This window comes from Ptychodera flava, chromosome 13, assembly GCF_041260155.1.
Source record: "Ptychodera flava strain L36383 chromosome 13, AS_Pfla_20210202, whole genome shotgun sequence".
Taxonomy (NCBI): Eukaryota; Metazoa; Hemichordata; class Enteropneusta; family Ptychoderidae; genus Ptychodera; species Ptychodera flava.
Window position 1 is genome coordinate 20,227,922 of NC_091940.1, and position 12,635 is coordinate 20,240,556.

At 36.6% G+C, this 12,635-nt stretch overlaps 1 protein-coding gene across 1 annotated transcript; it reads right to left on the reverse strand.

The window, feature by feature from the left end:
* Positions 1 to 3,702: 3,702 nt before the first annotated feature.
* LOC139147763 (gamma-glutamylcyclotransferase-like) lies at positions 3,703 to 12,579 on the reverse strand. Its single transcript, XM_070718958.1, has 3 exons — positions 12,239 to 12,579; positions 8,054 to 8,223; positions 3,703 to 7,601 (listed from the first exon to the last, which is right to left on the reverse strand). Exons 1-3 carry the CDS (start codon positions 12,344 to 12,346, stop codon positions 7,322 to 7,324), a joined length of 558 nt encoding a protein of 185 aa, XP_070575059.1. The 5' UTR covers positions 12,347 to 12,579; the 3' UTR covers positions 3,703 to 7,321.
* Positions 12,580 to 12,635: the final 56 nt, after the last annotated feature.

The window sequence follows — 12,635 nt, forward strand, 5'->3', positions numbered from 1 at the left end:
AAATTTGTATACCCAGGTGCACGAGATCTCATAGGTACCTATTAGCCCTGCAAATTTTAGAACTTTGTGGTGAGCGGTGTTTGAGTTCCAGGTCGACAAAAAAAGAGCAGAAGAACCAGAAGAAGAAAGTTGAACTCCTGTAAAAACAATAGGGGCCAAGCCCATAGGCTTGGGCCCCTAATAAGGTCTGAAACTTTAGGTACTGGCAACTTTAGGAACAGGCTTAGCAGAGGAATGTTTCAACACAGTCCTTCATGGTTTCAGTAGGTCTGCCAATATGTATCAGTTCATGAACAATGACAGGAAATGACTCAAGGTCAGTGGAGTGGCCTGTTTCAGCCACTGCCATCACTCCTACACATAATGGGTACACTGCATGCAAATAGGGTAGGTTAGAGATTACAGAATCTCCAACTCAGATGTGTGGGCTGTTTCAGTTAATGCCACCACTCTTACACATTTGCAGGATTTCCCCTTTTTCTTACCTCATTTGCATATTTTTGACACTGACATGTTCATTTGAACAACGTCACATCTCAACCCCTGGGTCTACCTGAACACCAAATACTGTGATGGTAGGTGTGGAGGTTTGGGAGCTTTTGCGTGTGACGGATATACATCTGCACATACATACATACAGACATACAAACACCACCGACTCACCATATAAGCTCTTTTTGGTATTTATATACATACCAAATATGAGCTAAAAAATTGCAGATTTCATCGGAATTTGGATACATCACATTTTGATCGACCTTATGAACCTGTATACCAAATATCAAAGATGACTAGTCTTTGGAGAAAAAACATTTTGACCAAAAATTGGGAAAATTACCCAAAATTACAGATATGAAAACTTGACTCAGGTCATCCCGAGTAACACGGATAGCAACTTTCAAAGCAAAGCCGTTTCACAGTAGATTTTTTGACTGAAAACTGAAAAAATTACCCAAAAATGCAAACATACAAATTTCACTCAAATTTGTACACACTAAGGAAGGAACCTGCATACCAAGTTTCAACCCAATCAGACCTAGGGTTACAGAACTCTAACAATTTGCAGCATTTTTCATTTTTTTCTCCTCATTTGCATATTTTTGACACTGACATGTTCATTTGAACAAATTCACATCTCCATCCCTGGTCAACTGTACACCAAATACTACTGTAAGTGCTGTAGTTCGAGAGTTTTTGATGTGGACGGACACACATACTTACCCACATACATACAGTCCGGAAATTTTTCCAACCCATAAGTATAGTTTGCATTGGCACATATATATATGGCCCTACGGAAGCTAAAAATACTACTGACGGTCACTTAATCCTTGCAACTAACTTTGTTTGCCTGTCCCTGGTATAGGAATTGGAGCGATGATATTACGATTTGATGATTAGAATTTGTACGGACATAAGAAACTCTCTGAGTTACTATACGGACCGCTGAAGCCAGTGGGTGTACTGTCCCAGGGTACATGGCTGCATTTTTTTCACTCTTCTTGGAAGCAATTTTTCCCACACTACTGCAAAGAAAATTTTCTCCTAGAAACTGACAAGCAACAAGTTTTTAAAATCACCGTCAAGGACACTATGTCTCACGTTTCGGTTTGAATTGGTCCATTCGAAAAATATTTAAACCAGGAAAAACAAGAATGACAAAAGCAAATAAGGTCTCCAACTTAGGTACTGGAGGTCATCTTTAGGAACATGCATATCAACTTCTATAGCAATGGGAGAAGCAGATCCTAAATACATAAGCAAATGTCAACAACAAAAAACAGAGAAGGCTTGATAAAAAGAAAAGGTGGGAGTGGGCAAAAAATGCACAAGGGATCTGGTAAAAAGTAATGCTACATCATTGATCTTCTAAACCCTACCCCCTCCTGCATATCAAATGTTCCACCCCTTCAGTGGTATTACATACGACCAAATGACAGGAAGTACATTTACAACCTTGGAGATTTTTAATTAATGCCATGAGTGTTATCATTCTAATGTAAACAGCACTTAAGTTAGTTACAGATAGTGAAATGCCTTCCACTGTGGGTGGTGATTACAACATCTGGAATTATCCTGGATCCAAATTTCTCATCAGTTTTTGTATGTCTTACATAGAAAAGTTGCAAAAATTGGTCCAAAATGAAAAAAATCACCTCAGCTTTGTTTTCTGGATCAAATTTTCCTACAAATTGGTATCAAATATGACAAAATTATGTTCACAGCCTTCAAAATAGTCTTACAACATATCCTGGGTTAGTATAGGTCATTAAGGTCACAAACTGAGAAAAGTACCTAAAATATACAAATTTTGGGGTTTCCCAACACTTTGAGCAGAAAATTTATCTAATAACATCTTTCGGGACTTTATACCAAATTACAAAGCTATCAAACAAGTAATGTTGAGATAAAGTTTTCTTGACCAAAAATGACAATATTGTCTTAAAAATACAATTTTTTATATTTCAGGACAATTTCCACATATCTAACTATTGTCATCTCTGTACGTCTGTGTACGAAATATGAAAGCTGTCTGTCCAAGGGTTTTAAAAAGGAAACACTGTCTAAGTTTTTTTGACCAAAAATGACAAAATTGCACAAAAATAGTAATTTTCCCAATTTTGTCATAATTTCAACAAATGAGAAGAGTAACACCCTTGCAAAGAGACAACCCAAATTTGAGAGCGATTGGGCCGGCGGTTTCAGAGAAGAAGAATTTTTACTAAAAATGAGAAAAATCACAAAAAAATTCAGCAAAAATACAAAATTAAGGATATCTTCACAATATTCATTCAAAACTACTTGCACACAAATTTTCAAAGCAATCAAAAAAGCGGTTCTTGAGTTATTAATTCTTAACCATTTTCACATTTTGTAAGCTCATTTGCATAATTTTGGCAATGCAGACTTCATTTGAACAAAATCCCATCTATAGCCCAGGATGCATCAACACACCAAATACCAAGCTGAAACGTGCAGCGGTTTGCGTGTTTTTGATGTTGACGGACATACTGTACATACATACATACATACATACATACATACACACATACATACAGACGCCATCGACTTCAGCCTATACGATAAACTCACATTGGTAAAAACCAATGTGAACTTTTAAAAAATCATCCACCTCCCAAAAAATCAAAAAGTTCACCCCTCAAATACGTGTACTTTGGAGAACTTTGAAGGTAGATCACATGCTAGTAATAGACCATTACATGATTGGAGGGATGCGTATCACATGTACGACTCAATTTTCTTAGCGTTTTGGATTTGGGCAGTTGCATTTTGATAGTGAACACACTCACAAAAGTATGGCAAGGTTACCACCACATAATCAGATAAACTAGGTGAGGACCTGATATTTAGACATAACATTTGTGTACTTTTATAATCAAGTCCTAATGTATATCAATCGATCTGTTTATTTGTTCACAGGGTCACCTGGTTTTCTACTCTAATAGATTTGCTGAGAAAATCTTTGTATGGCAATTGGTTGATAGATAACTTCGTGCTTTCTGTTATACATTACATGATGACCCACTGCACTGGTACCCTTTCACCCTATTACACTGTTTATAGGTCAACCAATTAAACTGAAAACAAATGGGTATAAACTAAAGTCGAATGATGAATGCAATACAAGTGGATTGATTCACTCGGCTCCATGCATCACTTTCTACGGCAACAGTGACTGTGTTTTACTTTCAATACAATACAATACAACACTTTATTAATCTCCATGGAAAAATTACAATGTCAGCTTCAATCAATCCGGCAACAAACAATAAATAGTAAAGCCAGTAAACACACAAACATAAAAACGTGACGAAAACAAATTTGCTTAAAAATCTGCTCTGCTTGATTTAAATTTGTAGTCTAAAAAAGCTCTTGGTATGAAAGAATGCTTAAACGCTATGTGTGCAAAGGGCACTCTAAATCTACCACTTCTTCGATATGACTATTAGTATAAAATTCTTTGTACAAAGGATGTGTCGTATCCCTGAGGGTGGCATTGCTCTTATAAATCATTTTGTCTGTATAAGTTTCATGAAAGGAGTATAATTTCCGCCAAATCACTTTACTAGCTTTTTAGCTCCACTTTAAGGATCAAATAGGCTGATTTTCCATCATCGTCCGTCCATTGTTGTCGACTTCCGTCCATTGTCCGTCAACAGTTGCCTTCTCCTCTGAAACTGCAAGTCTAATTGCTTTGAATTTGATATGCACTCACTTGGGGTGTCCTCACCTTAAGTTTGTTCAAGTTGTGGTGAAATTTGCCTATTTATATTTTTATGGCATTTTTTGCTGTTTTTGGTAAAAAAATTCTGTCAAGGACAGTGTGCTCACATTCGGTTTGAATTGGTAAATTCAAGAAATATTTAAATCAGAAAAACAAGAATAACAAAAGCACATAAGGTCTGCAACTTAGGTACTGGAGGTCATCTTTAGGAACATGCATATCAACTTCTATAGCAATGGGACAAGCAGATCCTACATACATCAAGCAAATGTCCACAAAAAAATTAGCTGGAGAAGCTTGACAAAAAGAAAAGGTGGGAGAGTGGGGAAAAAATAAAGAGTGGGAAAAAATGTACAAGGGATCTTGGTAAAAGTAATGCTACCTCATCAATCTTCTAGCCCTTAGCCCCTCCTGAATATCAAAAAATTCCACCCCTCACATAAGACCAGCTGGCAGGAAATGTATTTACAACCTTGGGATGTTTTAATTAATGCTATGAGTGCTATCATTCAAATGTAAACAGCACTTAAATCAGTTACAGATAGTGAAATGCCTTCCACTGTGGGGGGATTACTACATCTGGAATTATCCTGGATCCAAATTTCTCATCAGTTCTTGTGTGTCTTACATGCAAAAGTTGCAAAAATTGGTTCGCAACGAAAAAATTTACCTCAACTTTGTTTTCTGGATCAAATTTTACTACAAATTGATATTAAATATGACAAAATTATGTTCACAGCCTTTGAAACTCTCTCACAACATATCCTGGGTTGGTGTAGGTCATTTAAGGTCACAAACTGAGAAAATTACCTAAAATATACAAATTTGGGGGTTTCCCAACACTTTGAGCAGAAATTTATCTTATAACATCCCTCGGGACTTTTGTACCAAATTACAAAGCTATCAGACAAGTAATTTTGAGAACAAGTTTTCTTGACCAAAAATGACAAAATTGTCTTAAAAATACAAATTTGTATATTTCAGGACAATTTCCACACATCTAACTATTGTCGTCCCTGGACACTGTACACCAAATATCAAAGCTGTCTCTCCAGGGGCTTTAAAAAGAAAATATTTTTTAAGATTTTTTGACCAAAAATGACAAAAATTGCCCCCAAACAGTAATATTTCCAATTTTGTCATAATTTCAACAATTAGAAGGGTAACACCAATGCAAACACCCAATCCAAATTTGAGAGCAATTGGGCTAGCGGTTTCAGAGAAGAATAAATTTTACTTTATTAAAATGAGAAAAATAACCAAAAAATTCAGCAAAAATACAAAATTCGAGATATCTTCACTATATTTATAAAACTGATTTTGATCAACCTGAGGAACCATTATACGAAATATCAAAACTATCAGATTAGTAGGTTTTGAATTAAAAAATTTTTGACCAAAAATTCGGAAAATTGCCTCAAAATTTTGTACAAACTTGACTGAGGTAATCCTGATGAACATGTATACCAACTTTCAAAGCAATCAGATGAGAGATTTCAGAGAAAAATATTTTTTGACTAAAAACTGAAAAAAATTACCCCAAAAATAGAAACATGCAAACTTCATCCCAAATTTTAAAGACCTAATTTAGAATACCTAAAGGAACCTGCACACCAAGTTCCAACCAAATCTAACCAATGGTTACAGAGTTTTAGCAAGTTGCAGTTGTTTTTTCTTTTTCCCCTCATTTGCATATTTTTGACACTGACAAGTTCATTTGAACAAATTCACATCTCCATCCTTAGGTGCCCGTACATCAAATACTAAAACAGTAGGTGCTGCTGTTTTGGTGTTTTTGAGGTGGACGGACATATATACATACATACATACAGACATACACACAGACATGCAAATCGGATGCACACGAACTGATTCAGCTTATACGATAACCTCACATTGGTATACCAAATGTGAGTTAAAATCTTCTTTTCTGAAACCGCATGTCAGATTGCTTTGAAATTTGACATGCAGTTTACTTAGGGTGACTTCAGTTAGACTTGTTCAAATTGTTGTGAAATTGATAGTGGTAAATGCGATAGAAAAATCGAAAAACATCACACAGCCAGAATTTCCACATCAATCCAAGTGTGAAAAACTGTATTTAATATATGGCGTCATCAACACCTCTCTTTGTTCTACATGCAAATTGAAGTGGATCAATAAATTGAGAAACTTGTCCTTGTAAATGGTTTAAAACAATCCTCTCACAGACCTTCATCACCGCTGACGTAAGAGCAATTGGTCTGAAATCATTCCAAGTGGTTGTGGAAAGCTTTTTAGGGACATGAATAATGCATGACATTTTCCAGGACTGTGGCACATGACATAATTTGAAACACAAGTTAAAAATACATTTTAAAATCTTGGCTAATTGACTTAAACAAGTTTCAAAACTCTCGAGAACAAATTATAAGATCAAACTGCTTTGGGGGAGTGCAACCTACAAAAAAATCACACAGACTTCATCTTCGTTGGTGTTTATTCTATCATCATACTGGTTGTTTGAAGCTTCTGAGTGTAAAATACTGAAAGATTTTAATATTCTGTTGTTTTGTGTGAATAATGTGATAACAACTCCATGTATGCTCAAGTTCAAATACATTTAGGGGAGCAGCTGACGTCGCTACATGCTGGATTAGTGGCACTATTTTACAAGTGGTATAGCCACAAACTGATGACGTCAAATCACCGTACACAATACACAGTGCCATAATTACTAGGCGTCTGTGTTTTGTGTACGGTGATTTGACGTCATCAGTCTGTGGCTATACCACTTGTAAAATGTTGCCGGATTAGCAATCAGGAATGTATAGAATCCTTGTCTGATGGAGTCACTGATCACCATGGGTGGTTGTGCAGAGTTGAAGCCTGGGATTACAGTGATAGCTGCATGTACTTTGCATGTATGTGCTTGGCAATGCTGATTTACAATTATTTGGAAACGTCACAAATTCCAAGCTGTTGTTAATTTGTAGGTACTTCACTGTAAAATATAATATGGCAGCTATTGTAAAAGGCTTTCGATTAAAACCCTGATTTGTATTTACATTCTGGCTTTGTTTGAAAATCCCTGAGTCATTCAACTTTATTATCCATGGCTGCTTGTACCTGGTCAAAAATTCCTGAGTCGCCTTGATAGTCGTTGTGTTTCAAAGTCTTGAGGAACACCATGTATTCTTCTGGGAGTCTGTTCTGCTTTGCGCCATTAAGAATGACACTTAAATATTGAGGTGTAGTAGCTATGAACTCTACAACATCAATCATCTGGTAGGTTCGGCATTCAAAGACTTCATTTTCTGGACTGCAAACGCTGACTGTGAGGGGTCTATAGCAATTCCAATCAACCCCTTCCTGTCTGCAATATAAACATAAATTCAAGGATGTTTTATGCACAGTAGCAAACCATGTTATAGCATATATACAAGTTGTCCACACTGAGATGCATACTGTGACATCAACATCAATACTAGTTTAAAGCTTAAGAAGCCTTCTGAGTGTGAAATACTGAAAAAATACATGTACATGTACTTAATTTGTCCAGACTACCCACAAAACACAATATCTAGACCCTCATTCAAAAAAGATGGATCACACCCTAGGGACAATTCAAACTAAATGCAAGTACAGTACTGTGAAATGAGTCTCATAAAGCCTTCAAATATCCTTTGTAGATTTGACTTGCACATTATTAAGACAAAATTGATACACCATTTCTTTGATAATCTTTGATAATAATTATCTGTATCTGGTCAGATTAGTCGGAATTACAGTATACTACTGAAATAAAGTACGTTTCATCTTTATTACCTGTCTAATGCTGGTAAGTGTTCTTCTCCAACCTCCCACAATGTTCCCCACACATGGTCACCAGGCGATTCAACGATGGTTGCGATACCACCAACACCCCACTTTGATGGCCCCTTGGCCTCCTGCCTCTCCTGTATAACGCGGTTCCTGGCAAACGCAAGCTTATAATCCTATGTATTAAAGGAATACAAAGTGAACATTATTGGTTTGTAATCTCATTGTTTAATCAAAGTTTTTTTTGTCATTTCACAGCCAGAAATGAAAGAATCAAAACTATCATTATAATGGCAATCTTTAATACTGCAATTTAGTTGTTAGAATTACATTCTATAATACCAAAAAGAACTGTGGTATATTCATGATATACCACGGTTGGCACACAGATGAGCTTTCGGCAAGAGCAAAAATCCTTTTATGACATTCCATGCCAGAATTTCAATATACTATTTATAATTATGATATGATAGCAATAAATCACACCCAGCGATGGTATACCGCTCTATTTTGACCGGTTCACTTCATATATGCACTCCCTATCGCTCGTGCATATGTTGAGAACTGGTCAAATCTCGTCGCATACCGTCGCTGGGAGTGCTTTATTGCTTTAATATACAGCTGTTGTTGATGTTGAAAGTAAATACTTGGTGTTTTAATACATGCTATCAAGTAGAACAAGAAACCCTGGTTTATAGAAGATATGCCTTTAAATTCATTTGTCAACAATTACAGAATTGCTTTCTCTATGGGTGGTGTAGAGAAACTGTAGTGGTCAGTGTTTTGGAGTGCTTTTATAGGAAGAAGTAACGAGACACTGGGCACACCGATTGGGGCACACCGATCTTTATTTGATAGAAAGTTACTGACACAAATCTTGTCTTTCAATCACGCATGTATTGAGATAATATAAAAAGTTGCTGTTCAGCTGTTGTTATTATTTATTATCATTCCAGTGGCATAGACAGGGGCAGTAGCAATGTGCTAACTTTGATATTTTTTGCGGTATTTTTGTTCAGTATATCAACTAGGTTCTTGTTCTACTCCCTATCTGCCTATATAGCATGTTCATCTGTCCGTATAAACATAGCTTGCCATACAGCCTATTGTATATTGTGCATTGCATCATTTTTTCAGCATGCTGTAGGGAGATAGCAAAAAAATGCAGTTTATACTTTGAAAAGAAATATAGAAAAAATTTATCAACAGTTGCTGCTTCTGTCCCCTGTCACAAGATTCACTTGTTGTTTCTCTATAAAAATTCAATGGCAACAGATTTTTTCAAAATAAAAGTCATGAATGACATGACAATATTATTCATATTGACCTGTTTCACAATAAGTATTGCTGATAGTGGCACCCACTTGTACCAATAGTTTTGAACAAGAGTCTACCTGTGATTTCTGAAGGTAATCAGCCATTATTTCTTTGTCTCTTCCTTCTTTCCTTTCTTGCTCAGTTTGATGATGTTCTAAATACTTATCCGTTTCATTTACTTTCAGTTTCGGGTGTTCCTCTAGTTGTAGTCAATGAAACCAGTCGTACATCTCATATTTGTGCATTTCTTTTCTGCTTTCTTCATATTTCTATCGAATTGTCTGATCTTAGCAGTCTGCGTGAGTTTTTCTGAATACAATGTAGTGTATTTTTCCTGTACAGCTATCTCTTTGGACGTCTTATTTCTCCACTGTTGAACTTTCTGGTGATTTCAGCTCTTGGTTGAAAGTCATTTACTCGTCTTTGATTTCCAGCTTTATTTTCATTGCTGGTGTTAGACACATCTTTATAGTGCATTGGTTGGTCATGATCTGGTACTGGCTGTGGTATATATACATCTCATTGCGGCCAACCTAACCATGATTCTTGCAAAATGTGTATTTTAACCAGTTTAGTTGGGCAGCTCTCCTTCATGGAATCCATCCATGTATAGCTCACCAATGTGGTAGTGTTGACTGATAAATTTGAAGATTTTCTCAATGTATGCTGATCAAAGTATTTTACTTTTAACTACTCCTTTGACCTTCCTATATTGATGTATATCTATTTTGTTGCCACTGAAGAAAAGTTCCTCTGGTAGGTAACTGACAAAGGACTTTATACTAGACACTTAAAACAGGGACATCTGGAATCTTTTCCGTGACAATACTAGCAACATATATGCCATGCATTTTTGACCATTCCCTTCTCTTCATAATCTTCAAAGTCTCGCACTGTCATATCATCTATTTCATCTTGAGCAATGTCACTGAATTTCTTAGGTAAATATACTCCATTTAATGTTTGAACTATTGACCACAGCATCATGGATTGTAAAATTTGTGCATTCTGCTTTCCCCTGACCACTGTCCCCACAGGATATGCCTGTGATATTGAATAGGGTTGTCAGAGTTGTACATATGTGCCAACTTTGCATCACAAAAGTGAACCTCTGTATTATTAACATGGACGCCTGGACCAGCATCTGTCGATTCTTCTCTCCTCGGCTTCATTAGCGGTAGATTGAATTCACTTAGAACAGCAATAATGGTACTGATGGTATGTAATTTTTGTATCATTTCATAACTGCACTAAATCCTTCAGTATATTTCCCAAAATACTGAGTAGCCCCCCTTCTTCCTCTCCACATTTTGATCAACCCCTCCCTGTAGCTTTCAATTTCGTGAGTGACCCCTCAGCCTGTAGACAATGACAGCACCATTAGAGTGTCATGTTTCTATAATTTGTACCGGTTACTGTAAATCTTCATTCTAGTAATTCACCAAATTTCAACATTTCGCCACTTTGGCTTGAATTCCCACGATTTACCGGAGGTGTAATTCTTCAAAATTTGGCGGCAAATTACAATTTCAAGTCTCTTTTGTTTAATTCAATGGCAGCGCCATTCCAGACACCGCGTGTCTCGTGAATTCCTGTGATTTGCATGAAATGTCTGAGGCAAGTTTGGACAATAGAAATACAATGGTCCAACGTTCATAAGAACTGTAGCTGTCAAGTATCGCTTTTCATATTTTCACAGCTTGGATTTAAAACAATGGTGTTGTGACATGTCTCATGCATACTACGTATTAATCATTGTGAAACTATAGCGTTGGCAAGTTTTCTTGTCGACAAAGTATTGTAAATTTGAGAGTCAGACTTTGGGGGCCTTGGTGAATTACTAGAATGAAGATTTACAGTAACCGGTACAAATTATAGAAACATGACAAGAGCCCAAATTTTCCAATCTTACACTTTTGGTATTCTTTCAAGATTGTTCAATTGGACACCCAATTCTTTTAAACATTTTAGGGTCACAGTTACAATCAATTCAAATTATTTTGCTTATTTTGTTTCTTGTGAGCAACTGTTCATGTTGCACTACTCATTGACACATGCTAAACTGTCTGTTGTCATATTTTTACTCCCTCCCAGTTTGTAGATATGATGATATGCCTCCGGGACATAATTATATTATCTGGTACAATTACCAGAAACGTCCTCATCAGCATAGTTTAGGTTATATATTAATTGTGTGTCCCGCAAGGTGTGATAAGAGCTGTAACACAGAGGGGAATTCATTTGTTTTCTAAAGCTAGCTATGTCATATCCCCCACACACAGGCTCTGAGAAACGTCAAATACTTAAGGGTGGGAGAAAATAGAGGCTATAAGTAGATAAGTTAGGATTTAAATATCAGTCAAAATTAAAACTGCCCTTGTGCATCATTGTCAAATTCCCTCTGGCAGGGCATATTGTAGCAATCAAATTCCCCTGTCCAGAGATACAATTTGCGATCAATTCCCCTTGTTGCCTGGCACCCCCCCCCCCACCAGAGGGAAAGATATGTATTGATAGGTTCATCCTACACGCACAAATGCACTTTCCCCATTTCATAATGTCGGATATAGATTATCATAACATTAAAGGAGGAGACCTCAGTTATCTGGTTTAGCAAGTCATTTTGCTACTGTAGTCTGTATCTGTGTGTGCGTGTCACAGTTTATATATACATATATATATGTAAATATATATATATATATATATATATATATATATATATATATATATATATATATATATATATATATATATATATATACACACACACACACACACACACACGCCTTCAACATGCCTGCTCTTTTTTCTTTGCCGTAATGCCTGCTGATAGTGTGACTCCTTCGCATATTCGCATATTGGACAACTACTCACCTGCAACTTCGCCACACAAACAAATACAGCAGATGGCGAATTCAAACGTATTCTCTCCTGCAAAAGATTGCTGCCGAAAGCGAAATATTTGAATGTCTTGGCTGCCATTTCCGGTATGTATACGGCAAGTCACGGATTTTACGTAACAGTATTTACCCATCAACCTTTAACCCACGCATGAATGACCCGATATGGTTTCCCAAATATCGATTTATAGATTTATCCGGAGGTGCAGGTGGTATGAGGAAGCCTAGAATACTGTGGGGGTCATCAGTTATGAGGTAACCGTGGCGGTGTAACCGAAAAAAAAACACCATTCATTGAGACCCTCCAAGCAGTGTATCAGTCATATCTGTAACCCCCGGGATATCCACACGGCAATTTAGTTGCGTTGCGG